This window comes from Protomyctophum bolini (assembly GCF_963924005.1).
Source record: "Protomyctophum bolini genome assembly, chromosome: 11".
NCBI lineage: Eukaryota > Metazoa > Chordata > Actinopteri > Myctophiformes > Myctophidae > Protomyctophum > Protomyctophum bolini.
The window spans coordinates 35,444,893-35,462,190 of record NC_137872.1 but is presented as its reverse complement, the minus strand read 5'-3'; the positions used below and the strand labels follow the sequence as shown (position 1 = coordinate 35,462,190).

General features: G+C 42.6%; 2 protein-coding genes across 2 annotated transcripts in view; both read right to left on the bottom strand.

The window, feature by feature from the left end:
- The window catches only part of asic2 (acid-sensing (proton-gated) ion channel 2), a gene marked incomplete at its 5' end in the record, with an annotated part of 387,423 nt that overhangs the window by 167,773 nt on the left and 202,352 nt on the right, over positions 1-17,298 (bottom strand). The gene's annotated exons all lie outside the window — the stretch shown is intronic.
- On the bottom strand, positions 9,317-9,943 carry LOC308324193 (peptidyl-prolyl cis-trans isomerase B-like; the record flags this gene model as incomplete). Its single annotated transcript, XM_080776172.1, has 1 exon — positions 9,317-9,943. The coding sequence occupies one exon, from the start codon at positions 9,941-9,943 to the stop codon at positions 9,317-9,319; it is 627 nt and encodes a 208-aa protein (XP_080632298.1).

Genomic DNA, 17,298 nt, shown 5'->3' with positions numbered 1-17,298 from the left:
ACATTTGAGCCGTGTAGGACTGCCATTTAAGGATATTTAGCCTCTCAGACTCAAAACGAAATAATATTTTGTTGCCGTACGTTGATCAAAATAACAATTCTTCTACATTCTCTGACTGCGCAGACTTTCTGTAAATTAAGTAAAGCAGATGTTTAACAATATTTTAACTCTTGAGCACGTAAATTGAAACCAAATGGACCTGTACGTTAAAAGATCTAAAAATGCTAAATGGTGCATTTATATAGCGCCTTTATCCAAGGCTATAGATTGTGCATCAATTCACCGATTCACACACAATTCATACACCGATGGCGGCGGAAACCATGCAGGGCACCAACCAGCACATCAAGAGCAATTACGGGTTCAGTGTCTTGCTCAAGGACACTTCAACGCTAACTCTGGGGGAGCCCGGGTTCGAACTGGCAACCCTGTGGTTGCCAGCCCATCCGGCCACTCTAGCCCTGAGCCAGTCTGAGTCCAGTCAGAGCGAAGGCTGATAAAATGCCAGAGGGAAGAATTATTATTATTTGCATGCAAATGCATGCATGCGAGCCTACCTGTTGTTAAAACTGCTCTTTTGAATGTCAAACAGGTAATCTGAAAATATGATTATTCTTCTGTGCTCAGTTAGTTTTGTGTTGCATAGGATATATGCATACATTGGCTGGGGGGGGGTAATATATTACCTATTACTACTAGTTACTTAAAACAGTCAGGAAAGTTACACGACTGAGCCACCCAGGAGACGGCAATAATACTAATCACCATAGTCTTCCGTGCATTCCATGAAAACTGCCGTTGGACAAGTCATAAGTTGATAATTGAGTTGCATTCTGTTTCACCCTCTAACTAATTTCATATTTCTATATATTGAAATAATGCCGCCACCGCCGGCGCCGCCCCATATAAGGGTCCATTTGGTGACCTTAATGTAAGCTTAATGTAATGTAAGCTTAATGTAAAGTTTGTGAGCCAGATGTTTGGACTCGTGGATGTCCTTTGCAACATCACAGGCTGTGACTGTGAGACACTTGGCTTATTTTCCTCCTGAAGTTTCTATAGCGTGCTCACGCCGCATCATTAATGTCACAGATCTGAATGGTTGAGTAATGTAATGTAAATGCCAAGAGCTGTATGAGCTATATAAGCTATAGCTGGTCTTATACAGAATAAACTATAAGCTTATGCGGATTCCCTTTGATAGAATATGTCAAACCTTAACCTTAAAGCGTGAGGCAGCGAACGAATACCGTGGCATTCATCATCAGTGGTGGTGGTGATACTGCATGATAAATGGACTGCGACGCTCAATTCTAATCACGAATTCACAAAACATCTCACACAGGTCTCCATACTATGGATACACTATGAATAGTACTTGGTATAAGAATTTAATATGAATATAATGTAATGTAATGTAATAAATTATTTTTTCCCATATAATATGTATACAAATTATTGGAACCCATTCAGATCTGAGGCAGATTCTAAAAACACCTTCTAAAACCTGTAGTTTTCTGATTGTTTTCCAGATTCTGTGTCAAAAAAGGTTAGCCTTTTGTTTTTGCAGTTTTCAAATATTGTTTTGACACAGAATCAAAATGTTTTATGGTCATGCCTCACCAGGAGCCTGAATGTTTTTTCTATCTGTGACAACACAAAATGGCCACCACTGCCATGCCCTATACTAGTGACCACTGAGCAGTTCCACTGGAGCACTTGGTATTGCTCATTAAGTGTATTCTAGCAGTGAATACAGATTATGTCTGCATTTGTGGCATGTTGTTGTTTCACACAATGAAATTCTGCAACAGCAATGTTGGCAGCAGAGAGCATGACAAAACGTGATTATTTGTTACAAACCAATTCTCAAACATCACGAAAGGAGTTGGGGAAGGAATAGGAAAGGTCTGCAAAGCAAAACAGAAAATCACACCCGTGTGAAGTGAGTGGTGCAACTCCGTGTGGGGCTGGGGGGGGGGGGGGAAGCGATTCCCCGCGCCCGAAACGGTTGAGAAATGACAGAGTTACCGTGTGGGGGTCTCTGTACTGTACCCTCTGTATACTGTACTGTCACTGTACTGTACTGACACACTCAAAATCACCATAATAACAGTTAATATGTGCGTTTTGTGTGTGTTAGGTTGCGCACAGGTGGTGAAACACAACCATGCTGTTTTCGTGCTCAGACCCATCCAGCCAGCCAGGCAGGCAGGCACCCACCCACACACACACATAGCTATAAGGAAGTGCTTGTACCACTCAAAAAGAGATATAACTTGATTGTGGGACAATCGAGGAGGTTATTCCACAATGATAAGAGCCTGCATGAGACTATTATTAACAGAGAAATATATGACCTGAAGACAGAGTTTAAGCGAGACCTTGTCAAATTCAAAAACAAATTTAAAAAGGCATTAAAGATGGAGCCTATAACAGCATGAGAACAGAAATATATCAAAAGCTACAAGATCCCATATTGATATACTGGCCCAAGACACCTGGATAAACAAACAAGGTCTCGCAATGCATCGACGAGTTGGAAGCGGCGAATACTGATATGAGGCAAGAAGCACTACTCCGTCCCCTGAAACAGCAGACAATATTATGCAAACTAAATTCACAGGCTTAGAGGGAAGGTCACGCAGAGACAATATCTGAATTTATGGCATTAATGAGGACAGAGAGGGACGCTCCATACCAATATACATGAATGCCTTTTTGAAGACATAGACATTACAGAGATCACACAGAAGCTATATGGTCCCAAAACCCAAAGACAATGAGACAATTTTCAACAGAAAATGAAAGACCTTATCCCGAAGGCCTCCTAGTTGAAGTAAATCATATCAGACAGATTTAGTAACTTGTACACATGTTAACGCAAACTGAAGTGAACATGAAACTGAAGGAATACAAAGACATTTTTTATCAAATATCCTCAAAGAAAAGAAGATCTGCTGTCAAACGCCTTACCCAGCCAAGATGAGGATCCGCTAGTATTCCAGAGGTTGCCTATCCAATACAACAGCACATCCAAAGCAACAGAGGATATGAAGAAGGGGCATATATGTGATGTGGAGATCCCAGAGGAATAGATAGATACTTCATGGGAATGCTATAGGCTCAATCAAATCCCACGTTGGAAAAGGACTGGCGGCAACAGAGTTGCACGTCATGCTTGGGAGAGGCAGCACGTATAATCCAAAACTTGGGAGAGGCAGCATGTATAATCAAAACTAACATGGGCGTACAATTAACTATAGAATGATAATTAGTTGTTTGATTATATATAGTTCAATGAAAAAGGAAGGGGTGTCCGCACACTGAATTGTAGCTCCCAGGAACATTATTTATTTTGTTACAACGTTTCGACCACTGTGGGTCTTTGTCAGGTATGAGTGTACAACATCAAGAGGCGTTTTATATACAACAGCATATGGGCAGGTCTACAAGGAACAAGCTCTGTTGCAATGATGAAAATCAAGCTAGACACGACCACCACATCTAAAAGGATGAGGCTGCAATCAATCAGCATCAATCAGCATGTATAGGCATGTCAAGCTAAGGACTCTATATATATATATATATATATATATATATATATATAAATATATTGAAAATAGTGGCTCTAAGGCCAACTTTTTAGAACCCAAAAGTATAAAGGTGCAGACATAGTTAAAAGTAAGCTGCAAACCAAATAAAAACATTGCAATGGATAAAAAAAATACTGCCTACAGGATGAGACCAAAATATAATAGCAAAATATATAGTAGGGTACTGTAATTACAGTACAAAACTAGAACTGCACTCTGTCGAGTGCATACTTGCTTGTTGCACACTAGTAGGCCATAAATGGCCTACTAGTGTGCAAGCAGAGTGCGCAAGTACTTTCGACCGCTACAAATCTCCATCCATCCACCGTCGAAAACAAATTAAACTCTGGCATTGGGTCCTTTAATCCACATCTTTATTACGTAATCATTGAGAGCTAGTTATACATATACTATGTATATGTAATTTGTAAGTTGATTAGCGGTTTTAGTGTTGGAAGGATTAAAGGTAATGCTCCTATGTATATACATGTATGTAATCTGGCACCACTGCCGTATCAGGTACAATTAGTCATTACGTCAATTGCTGGGACGGTGCATACGCATCGAAAATGCTGGGACGGTGCATACGAGTCCCGCGCGCTCTGCTTGCACAAGTAATAATGAGGACATAGCATAGGGACAAAGAATGGCAATAACACAAATAATACACAAAAGTTAAAAAGATAAAAAATAAAAATAAATAATTAATTAACACATAAATGGTTTGACATCAAATTCCTCATTGAGCCCTTGAGGCGCCATAGTGTTGAGTGTATAATTAAAGGTTGATTATATAGTTCAACCTTAAAGGATCTCTCAGCCAGCTAAAACAGCAGCCTGAGGATAACAGGACAGCTGCAGTTACATGATGATAATTAATTAGTTGTTTGATTAAAGCATTGTTGGTGAAGACCTTATGTGCTACCTAGCACGAAGAGGATTAAGTAAGTAAGTAGATTAAAGCATAAATTAGCCAGATAAAGATGCTGTCGGGAGTTGGTAATACAAAAATCACACCCCTGTGAAGTGAGGGGCGCTAATATATTAAAGTCTAACTCATGTTGATATGGTGATGTAATGGTGATGTAAAACAAACGGTGACAAAACAAACACATACTTCTCTTTATTGTTAATGGCATTTAATGTTTGGTGTTAGGGACAAGATGACGTACATTTTCCCTTCATTGTCAATGGCGTTTTTAAAACAAACATTGAACTGAAAACAAACATTATATAGGAGGGGCGCCCCTAGAAAATCTAAACGTGACGTTTATATACGAAGATTTGCCAGCTTATTTATAATCGTATTATAATATTGTTGCAAGGTGATTAGGGAGTGGGAATACTATACTTATATTTTCCAGTGGAGTTATAATTTGAGATATTATTATTATACTACAATTCACTTGTTTCTTTCACCATTCTGTGTGAAGTCCTATGTGGGACTATCACTATTCCATACAGCATTGCAATGTGGGAAGTTCAAATACAGTACCATTACAACCACTGGAATCGCTGCTATACACACAGTAAGGCTCCCGAGTCCCTGCTGACGGAATATATGTTAATTCTAAACTAAAGGCTATACTGTACATCTCCACTATAGCAATGGAAAGACGCAGTGGAACAAAGAGCATATTATCTCTAACAGGGACAACGGAATCACTTCATCACGAAGTTAAGAGCGAAAGCAAAGTCAAGGAGGGTATACGAAGCTCCACAAGTATAGACGTGATTTCCCTCGGATGGATTTGCCAATCAGCGTCTGACCGGAAGAAGTGGCTCCTTGAGTGGAAAGTGATGTACGCCACAGCGGTACAGCATGTCTCGTCTATCAAGTGCCCTCCTCAGCAAAGTTCCTCCGATCACACTGCCACAGGCAGACATGCTCGCAAGTAACAGGAAAGTCACCATCAGTGCAAAAGTACTAAGGCTACCGAGAGCCCCAAAAGCACAAGATATAACTACGCACAGGCACGCGCACGCACAAACACACACACACACACACACACACACACACACACACACACACACACACACACACACACACACACACACACACACACACACACACACACACACACACACACACACACACACACACACACACACACACACACACACACACACACACACACACCCCCCCATCTCTCTCCCTCTTTCATTCAACTGCAGATTTCTTGGGGAAATTAACTTTGTCTTACTTAATACTGTGCGGCATGTTGTGCGCTACTTTTGTATGGTTGCAAACAGAGTGAATTACTTTAATGAGCAGCATACCTAACGGCTTTGATCTCATCAAGGGGTGCACATGAAAAGCTGGGAGAAGAAAAACTTTTTTTTTTCTTTTTCTTTTTTATGAAATTTGAAAAGTTAGCCTAATAACTTCAGGAGAAGCCAATTAATTGGTTTAGCCGGAAATGGTCCTCCCTGACACTTCAATGGTATGAAATGACATGGAATTTGAGAGCTGGATTAGGGAGTTCCTTTGTAGTATATATGTGGCACAATATGGATTTTGAAGCTTGACCAAAGTTTGCAGAATAGATGACGCAGGCTTTATCTGGGAGAATGTAAGTAGGTCGGGGTGGCTTATATCTTGCATCAGCCCAGAACGGGGTGCAGACGTTTTTTTTCCCGACATACCAGGAGAACGAGGTTGTCTATACTCTTTAAAAAAATCACACCGTGTGAACTGAGTGGTGCAAACCCCCCCCCCCCCCTCTCTCTCATTAGCAGGCAACAGTACAGCACTACCTCTCTCTCTGTTTCTGGCACAACAGCGCGTATTAATAGTCATACTGGTGCTCATTAACGTCACATAGGTGAACACGGACATTGCTGTTCCTTGGAGTGGTTGCACCACTCAAAGAACAAAAACAAACAACAGGAAAATGATGACAGGAAAAATTCTAATTGGACAATTAGAGGCTGTTTGTTGTACGTGAATGCTGGTGTCTTAGATCTCATGAGGTACTTTTCAAAACATGTCCAGCAAGGAACAAGCGAATCAAAGGCATCGGTTGAAACAGAAGGATGTTTGATCTTTGAATGGAGTATTAGAGAGAAGTCAAAGGGATTAAATTGCAAATTGTTCAGGCAGAACCTTAAAGGGCAGGGTTAAATGATTAGAGACTTGGCTGATTCTAGAGGAAGTCAGCGTAAGACTCCATAAACTGCAAGGTAGAAACTAAAATCATACACAGAGACAAAGAATGGTTGTGAGGACTGTTGTTTTAGTAGATTCCTATATTATAATCACATTTTTTTTAATCAATCTTGTAATGTACAGCATGTGATCGAGAGGTTTGTTTATTTGAAAGAAGTGCCTGCTGTAAAATACTTTTACATGAATATTTATCACTTTGAAAAGATAGAGACTTCATTTATCATTGTAGACATACAACAAAATTAGGCTGTTGTTGCACTGTTATCCTATACCAGGGGTGCCCAAAAGTGCCTGTCAGCTCAAACTGCGCACAAATGTCGGAAGATTACAAATGAAATACAAAAAAAAAATACCTATTCCATTTCTCCCCTTTCCCATTCCAGGTGCATTTGTCTTAAATGTAATGCCAGCGCTGCGCTATTCCAAAGCCATTCTAAGCAATGGTACTATAATGTTTTCAGTGAGTAGATCTTGTTGAGCTGGTCATTTTGAAAGTAGCCCTCATGTCAAAAAAGAGTGGGCACCCCTGTCCTATACAGCCTCCGTGGAACATGGCCCTCCAACATTTCATTGCTTGTAATGGTGTGAGTAAGTGAAAAATAAATCCCCCCTCGGCAGGGAGACAGACATGCCCCTGACTGAAGCCTCCCACCCTGTGAGCGATCACATGGGAGCCCCGGTCGTGGGGCAGCCTGCCTCAAACATCTCAAACTAGATGACACGAGCTACAGTATGGCGGCCGCTGTGTTCTTCAAGGCAGACATCGACACAGGGTATATGTGACCAAATTTGACTGAGGGACTGCCATTGGATGGTTTTTTTCATGTCATGTTAAAGCAGGCGATCATAGCTTCAAATTGACATACCGTATTCAGTTTGACCCACCAGTTTTGGAGATAGAGTAATGTCTTGCAGAAAACAGCGAGTTGAGAAAACAGGCTTGAAAGGTTCACTTCTGTGGTCTCTAACATTACATCTAGCTACATGTTTAAGGATTTATTTCATATTTACATTACAGATTTCAGCTCTGACACTTATTTGAGACATGCTCTAGTATGTGAAGAGTCTGCTTGTGCTATCAACTCATTTTTGGGAAAAAAAAAAAATAGAAAAGTTTTCCTCCTCTGGTGAAAAGCTGGAATTTGCGCGATGGCAGTCTCTCAGTCAAACCTGGTCACATATGCTTCAGCTAAAGAGGAGGAAAGGCTCCGTCGCCAAACTCCCAGGTGTCACAGAATCACCACCACTGTGGGCCGACAGCTCCATATACTGCAAATAATCGACCGAAACTCCTCACAAAGAAAATAATTAGTTGAATAGGATAGGGCCAATATATGCCCCCTCAACCAAGCTGCACATAATGGAGGGTCACAAGACCAGCCTACGACCGTGCCATAAACCACCAAAGCAGAGTCAGCCACGACCACGCCTTCCTATTATTCGTCTCACTGAGTTGGTGGGATTCACACTATATGGTCCAGCATGCGCACTCGGGACCACTTGGCAAAAGTTGTGGTAGTGTGTGTATTGTAAACTAAAGTAAAGTACTGGACCCTCGTCTGGACAGGTAGTGTGTGCCGGCTGGGTGCATGGTGTGTGACAATCCGGTTGAAGTATACCTTTGGTACGGCGACAGCGGCGGCGGGCCCGGGAGAACAATAACGCGACAGTATCACGCTAAAGGTTCACAAAGTTTATCACACACACAGGAACATATACTGTATAGAGCTGGATCAACCCTTTGAGACATAATAACCGCTAACTGCAGCAAGGCTGACCTTGCTGTCTGAGATGTCTCTCGTGTCTAACTATAAAGTGTGCTACAGTTCAGGCAGTACACAATACATATCAAGTACACTGTGACACAATACATATCAAGTACACTGTGACACAATACATATCAAGTACACTGTGACACACAATACATATCAAGTACACTGTGAGTCTGTGACACAATACATATCAAGTACACCGTGTCTCACGTACAAGTATACACAGCCACGGGCGATCAGATTATAACAGTGTGAATGCTGCGTAACGTTCCCATTGAATTCAGTTGAATGACGTGTATTCGGGTGCGGAAGAATGAAGGCCAATGTGAATCATATGGACCAGGCAATCGTATTCATCAGGAACAGTTTGAATCAAACTGACTGCGTGTGAATCTGTCATGTCTGAATGTCATTTTGAGATGCAGAACTTCAGGTCCCATCAACCTACTGGGGGTGTGCGTGCACAGTTTCTTGCCAATTAAGACACTGAGTTCATGCACGTGCACGCTAATTCCAAGACAACACTTACAGTCACGCCGGATCGAAAATAAAAGACTACATATTAAGTAGATTTACATTTCTTTCTTTTACATAATATGCAGAGCATCCGCGTTCCGCGTTCGTTTGTTCTGATACTTAAGACCGACATATCACACTCACACAGTCTCTAGATGGCACCCATGGCCCCACACCCTCTTCCTCCTCCAACGCCGCCACTCAACAGGGGTAGGAGTGACAACGGTTACCCGCTCCAGCGGGTCCACAGTAACACCTCAGTCCTATTCCTTGGTCACGGCGAACGGCGTCTCCACCTCAATCACCCCGCTGTCGCGGACGACGACGTCTTTGAGAGGCCTGTCCCGCCCGTCCGTCTCGGTGCCCTCGATCCTCTTCACCACGTCCATTCCCTCCAGGATCTTACCGAAGACGACGTGTTTCCCGTCCAGCCAGGGCGTCCGGGCGGCGGTGATGAAGAACTGCGCTCCGTTGGTGTCCCGGCCGGAGTTCGCCATGCTCAGCCAGCCGGGGCCGCGGTGCTTCAGCTTGAAGTTCTCGTCCGGGAAGCGCTCGCCGTAGATGCTCCTGCCCCCGGTCCCGTCTCCCCTGGTGAAGTCTCCCCCCTGGATCATGAAGTCTTTGATGACTCGGTGGAACTTGCTGCCCTTGTAGCCGAAGCCGTTCTCCCCCGTCGCCAGCTGGATGAAGTTCTCCACCGTCTTCGGCACCGCTTTCCTGAAAAGGCCGATCACGATCCGGCCGACGTCTTCGTCTCCGATCCTCATGTCGAAGTAGACCTTGGCCGTGACTTTGGGTCCCCTTTTCTTCTCGTCGGCATCGGAGAAGACGCCGTGTGGGAATAGAAGAACCATGCCCACGATCACTGCAAACGCCAGCAGGAGCTTCATCTCGAGTTTTCTCTCACCCGCGAGAAACATTAACACGCGAAGGGGAAAGTATTCTCGAGATTATATAACTGCAACACGATAAAAGAGAAGATACTGTAAATATGATGAGGTATAGTCTTTATATTTATACAGTTCGAGTGGTGGTGTCAGAGGCGGGCACGTAGAGACAGTGTTGTCCATATATGGACTAAACGTGCCCAAATCAGCACATATCAGTATGCCCATTGCCCATATGGACAGATTATGTTTGACTGGACATTTTATGTTTTCATCTGTCTGTGTGCATGTGCATGTGCATGTGCATGTGCATGTGCATGTGCATGTGCATGTGCATGTGCGTGTGCATGTGCATGTGCGTGTGTGTGTGTGTGTGTGTGTGTGTGTGTGTGTGTGTCCGGAGCTAATCTCACAAACTGAACTGGATGGCGTGCTACGAGCTTGTACTGTAGGTCTGCTATTTTTTTTTTATCGTGAAAATGTGCCCTCAAACCTTTCAGAAAATTGTCATGATTTAGAAAACTTTTTTCAGGCCTAAATGGGTTAAAAGCACATCATGATTCATGAACGCATCGTCTAATGATTAGACTCTGATCGACTGCAAATGATCACTCACTCTAAAGAGCAGACCTCCAAAAGCGCACAGATGCTAAACGATGCACCATACTGTCATATAAATGTCATTTCTCCCCGCATCATCCATGGGTCTTGATGGCTGCAACCAACAATTGACACACTTCTTTATAGGCAATCCATGGAGTGCACCTAGTTTACGATGATGTTGAGTGAGAATTAAAGTATATAAAATAAGAGTGCTTTAAGTAAATATATATATATATATATTTTTTTTTTTGCCTCAAGGTGTGTAGGCAGAAACTGTTATTCTTGCATACATTGAATGCTATTTATTTTACTTTAAATAAAGCACCACTTGTGATCGTACTAGATTGCATTATAACTGTGATTATGAATTAATGCATTATAAAATCATTATTATAATATTACGTATGAGAATTATAATACACTATATGATCCTTCAGGCCAGTGAGTGACCTGTATTATACTTGACCTTGAGTCATCATAAAGGCTTTATTATGTTATTATTATGAGCACTTATGATTGCTTATATATGTAGTTATACTAAGCATATTACACTGTATTTGTACTTTACCTCAAAATAAATTATAGAATGCTTTGTAATGTGTCATGATTATTGTTAAGAAGAATTATTAGGATGTAAAAACTATAATTATACAGGTATGAGCATATTGTAATGAGATTATGCATTATCTAGACATGTGATGCATAGCAAATGCTAACCCAAAAAGTGCAATCACAGGTTAAGTGGTTACTGGTTATAGTCATAAAATGTGTTCATTGTCTAAAAGTTACTCAAGTGTACATTTCTACATGCTCTCTGCAAAGTGTTCCAGGTGGTCAGAGCATGAATCACCAAAAAGCAGATCTTCCAAGCCGAGTACAGATTCTAAGAACTTGTGGAAGTCAGATTGAACATGTGGTCCAGAGGACTTAGGCTATCTAGCATAGATGTGAGACAAGATGGAAGATGAGTGCTACAGTATAATAAACACTGTCGTCTCGTTGTTTTATTTCCTGACCTGTACAGTACTATACAGTTGATGACAGTCATTTTTTAGATGTGCTATATATATAAATAATGTTTGAATTGATTTGAAACACTGTGGTGGCAAACGGCATCCAAATCCAAGGCCTTATGAGGCATCCATATACTGTATATGTTACCTTACCTCTCCATAATCTATGACAGTTTCATGAAAACATCACAAACTATTCTGTAAAACACTATTGGTCATGGATCCTTCTACGGTGGAATAACCCCCCAGTATGTCTAGCTTTAGGCGAACAACATAAAGTTAGTTATGTGCAATCACTACAAGTTTAAGGTCATTAAGTGTATATTGGTGAAGGTTGCAGATTCTCCACAGCCAGCTGAGTATATAGAGTCTGACTACAGCATAGAAATCCCAATATGGGATTGTAGTGACAGTCATCATCAAACTTCACCCTAATATTATTGTCAGACGAGGCGGTGAGGGTGCAGTCATGGGCGAAGACATTGAAGAGGAGCCCTGAGGTTGTACGAATGCGTGCTCACCCATTCCGACAGTGCATAAACTATACAAGCCGAGTGAAGAGGCAAAAACAAATCCAAGGGTGTTAAAATGTTCCACTAATTTATGGGGCATTGTCGTGTTTAAAGTGGAGCTAAAGTCAGCGAACGGCATCCTGACATAAGTGCCGGATACTTTAAGTGGGACAGGGCGGTATGAAGTGCGATTGAGACTGCATCCTGCATCCACACAGATCTATCTCCTCGATAAGAAGATCAGTAGGGGTAATTGCCTTGACGTGAGATAGTATACAAGCACTTCACAACACAACGTTATTGCAACTGCGGGCCATGATCATTAAGGCTTTTAAAAAACCATTAAAACCGGGAAAGCATATGTGGGCATTTTAGATTTGTGCTAAAAAAAACTTTGGCTAGTCAAATATAGCAGATATACAAGCTCATAGTATGTCGCATCATGCCACGTTACGGTAACAGTAGATCTGCTATGTTTGGAAAATCATGGGCGTCTGCTGGCCAAAGTGGTCCAGGCACATGCCGGGCTTTGGCCTGACAGCGCGCCGCGTGTTCGAGTCCCGTTCATGACGACCTTTGCGCCGTGTCTCTCCCCGTCTCTCTCTCCCTCTTTCCTGTCAGTCTTCACTTGATACTATCAATAAAGGCAGAAAAGCCAATAACTTGAAATTAAGATCTGCTATTTTTGAAAAACCATGAAATGATATGTTGTGGTTTTAATGCCTCTCCACATGCTGCAGGGGTTGTTGTTTTCAAGGTGCCCCTCAATGCACTATAGTACGTACACACCAATGCTGTGCTTAGGACTGGGCAATATATTGATATTATATTTTGGATTTTAACATATACTGTAGTATGGCATAGGTGTTGTCTTTTCCAGGTTTTAATAAGCCCTGTTTTATACTAGAGAAAATAGCCATACAGTACATGATTTATGAATGTATAGATGGGCTATTTGTTTTTGCCATTTTTCTAAATAAGGGAAGCCAATGCCAAGGAAAATAAATATAGTGTTAGTTTTGTTCAGTTGACAGCTTTTCATAACAGTATTTTTCTCTAGAGGAATTCTCTAGAGGCTCTGTGTCACTGTCTCCGTACTGACTGACTGGGCAGGGTTTGAAAGAAGATTTGCCACAGCTTCCAAAATACAGAATCAAATGCAAATGTCTTTTTTCAGTCCACGAGACATGTATGCAAAGTTGCAAAATCACATGCATATCTGACCACTGCAGTAGCTCGATCAAATCACGGCAATGTAACACAGCTTGGTTCAGATCGATTATACAGTGAAGCATATACAAGTGCATGAAACGGTAAGAATTTTGCTATGCAAATGTGTCACGTCCCCAGGATCACCGTGAGCCGGTTTTCTTATATGTTAGGCTTTGCAATTATTGAACCAGCCAAATGTAAATGATATGTGCACATTATGGATGAGCAGAACGTATATAGCAAAGGAAACCCATCATCATCACACCCATATCATCCCCTTTGGGATGCGGAGGATGTGCTGTGACGTTCTGGGAGAAGAAAGATGAAGGGATCTGTCATCTATGGTCGACCTGCGTGCATGTGGTGGGAGGAACATCATCTCAGCAGATGGCAGGGTCACTGCGGATGGAGATGGCTCCGTTAATAATAGTCCTTCATTACCGATGCAACGTCCCTCTCTGACTGCCCAGGCGGCTAAACTCATCCTCTGCAGAATGCTAAATGGGGACAATTGACAACTATTTTCATCCTCCTCTCTCTACCAAGATGAATGGCTGCTAATGACAGAGGGGGGAAACTCCCTTTAGGCTATAACTTCACAGGCTTACAGGATATATAAGAAGTGGTGCAAACTATGTGCTAAAATACATATTAAAAGAATCACACCTGTGTGAAGTGAGGGGTGCTCTTATCATCGTACGTACATCATCATGACGTAACATGTCGATTTGCTCATTCATATGACGTAAATTCTCCATCCATTGTCAATGGGAATTTAATGTGTAAGACGCAATGATGTATGGATAAAATGTGTACGAGTAATCTACAGGAATGTGTTTTGCCTAAATCGGCCTGATGGTGGCGCTATAACAGGTCGTTGAGGAATATTTGGGGCAGAGGTTCATCGGTGGCATCCAAGGAGTGTGTGTGCAAAGTTTGGCATGGATCGGGCCAACGGTGCCGGAGATTAGCTGGTAACGGACGGACGGACGGACGGAAGGAAGGACGGACACGTGCACACACACACACACACGGACGGACGGACGGAGTGCAAAACATACTCTCTCCCATGCCTTCGGCCTGGTGGAGACAATAAATACAGGGGTTCATAAAACTCTAAAAAACTCTCATATAAAAAAAATCTATAAGAGGCACTCATACCAATGTTTCCACATCAAAGAGCAGTATCTAACAGTGCTAAACCTAGGATTGGACTCAACACCTTAATCACGTTATTATGTGACCCACAAAAGCTGAACATGAGGTTTCTCAAGAGAGCCTGGAAGGTGGTTCGGCCAGAGTCGCAGAAGAGCTGACTAGCACTGCCTGCCACCCCTAGGCTTCTTCAGGAGAATCCTGAGAGCATCATTATTCAAGCCACCTTTAGCTTGCGCAGACTCTCTTTTTCATAGTTCACCCATAAGGGGGCTGTAGTGTATATACAGCGGGGTGCAGTACGCTCTAAATAGGTTCACCTTGACCTCAATTGAGCAGTAGTGACATTTCCTGGCTAACGTATTAGCTTGGGCATACAGCATTCTTCGCTGTCGGTACATGTCAGCATCATCTTCCATCTTATCAGTAATGATGTGCCCCAAATATTTACAACTGCTACATACAGAGACGGTTTGATCCGACAAGTAGAACACTGGAAAATGTTGTTTCTGATCCTCCTTGGTCCTGCAAATGACTACCACACTCCTTTTGGCATTGTTATATATGACATCATACGTGACCCCATAATCAGAGCAAAGGTTCAGTAGCTGCTGGAACAATGGCCAAATCATCGGCATACATAAAATGGTTGATCAAGGTGTTACCAATCATGCAGCCAGTCCTACACCCTCCCAGCAGCCTTGACAGGTCATCCATATACAGATTGAAGAGGGCGGGGGACAGCAGCCTCACCCAATTGCCTGGCCCTATACACTGAAGGGGGAGGATAGGCTGTTCCCCCCTTTTACCTGCATAAATTGTATGCCAGGATGCGTATAATGCATCCAGATTCCAGGCACACCCCTCTGCTTCAGTTTGACAGATTGCTTACAGTGGTTAATTCTGTCAAAGGCCCGGGAAACGTCAATAAAATCAGCATGGTTGAGCCATGTCTTCTGTGTAGGATTCTACTGCTTCTTTTAAGGCATAGATACACATGTCTGTGCCGAGCTTAGCCTTATAAGCCAAATTGATTGTCCGTGGTGTGGATAGAATCACTTAACCTGTGTGATCACTTAGAATCCGCTCTCAGAGCTTGCTCATGCTACCCCACAAAACGCACTGCGTGTTTATACCTTTGCATTTGTGATTTTCTTGTTCTCTAGGTCAGGCCCTTGTCTAGGTCTCCCAGCAATTACCCAGGCCCTATGGGCCACCTTGGCTGCTTCATGCCGTGGCCAGCAAGGTTCAAGTTCAAGGTTCAAGGTCTTTATTAATGTCCCAGAAGGGTAATTAGGTTACAGCAAGAGTAGTGGTTGAAACAACAGACATGAGACACCAACAGACATGAGACACCATAGCATAAACAGAGGTCTGGGCGCATCTAGTGCAGGTATAGAATCAAAGAAATAAGAAAGGCTACATCACATAAAAGGTGCTAGGATATAAAGTGCCGGCATAAAGTGCTTGTTTCAGCATATCATCACCACATTACATGTTACTGGCAGCGTTGACTGCACGAATCGAGGCAGGGACAAAGGAGTGCTTATATCTGTTGTTTTTTACAACGGGGGCCTTCATGAGCAGCTGTCTATTGTAGAAAGGATCGTGCATCGTGCATGTTCCAGCCCGGCTTGATTTTATTAGCCCTTCTAGGGTGAGAAAGTAGGGGTCTACTGGCCACCGAGAGAGCACTTACAATATTTACGTACATAGCGCACAGGTCATTACAGTGAGAGGTGTCATTACAGTTGACATCATTGCATATAGTATAGCATCCGTCGGTAGTTGAACTTGGCTTAAGAGAGTGTCTGTTCTCCCGCAGTAAAATAAATAATACCCAGTCTATCTTAGCCACATATTCACCATTACTGTCATTAATTAACTCAGGGAGCCTACCAGTGTCAAGCGTCATTGATCAGTAGTGGTGGCTTCATACAGTAGATTCATACTTGATGCATGAGCATCAGCGGAACATATCACATGATCAAGCCAGCTGGTTGAGCTGTGGGCTTCACTATAGTATGTATTGTAAAGCTGTCAGCAGGTAGAAGCTCTTGACCGGACAGGACAAGATTATTTACAGAACCTAACCATATGCTTAGAAAAGTAGGAATCAGCATTCATGTCTCCCATTGCATAGAGATGCTTGTGCACTGCTGATCAGAAATAAAAGAGATAATAAAAGTCTATTTACATATTCATCATCATTTTGTCTTGCCTCATACATAAGGTGTATGTGCATGTTCAAAATAATAAACTCTGTTATTCAGCTTTATCCTAACACCAATGCACCAGTCTGCTTCAAGTCTTTATCCTAACACCAATGCACCAGTCTGCTTCGAGTCTTTATCCTAACACCAATGCACCAGTCTGCTTCGAGTCTTTATCCTAACACCAATGCACCAGTCTGCTTCGAGTCTTTATCCTAACACCAATGCACCAGTCTGCTTCGAGTCTTTATCCTAACACCAATGCACCAGTCTGCTTCGAGTCCTTTATCCTAACACCAATGCACCAGTCTGCTTCGAGTCCTTTATCCTAACACCAATGCACCAGTCTGCTTCGAGTCCTTTATCCTAACACCAATGCACCAGTCTGCTTCGAGTCCTTTATCCTAACACCAATGCACCAGTCTGCTTCGAGTCCTTTATCCTAACACCAATGCACCAGTCTGCTTCGAGTCCTTTATCCTAACACCAATGCACCAGTCTGCTTCGAGTCGCACAACACTGATCACCGAGTCAAGCTTGTTGTGCCACAAGATGGCCACGCCCCCAGGAATCCTCCCTCTCTCAAGATGCGCTGAGAGATATCAGTATAGTTGACTCTCCAGCGCCATGAAAGTTATGGTGAACAGAGT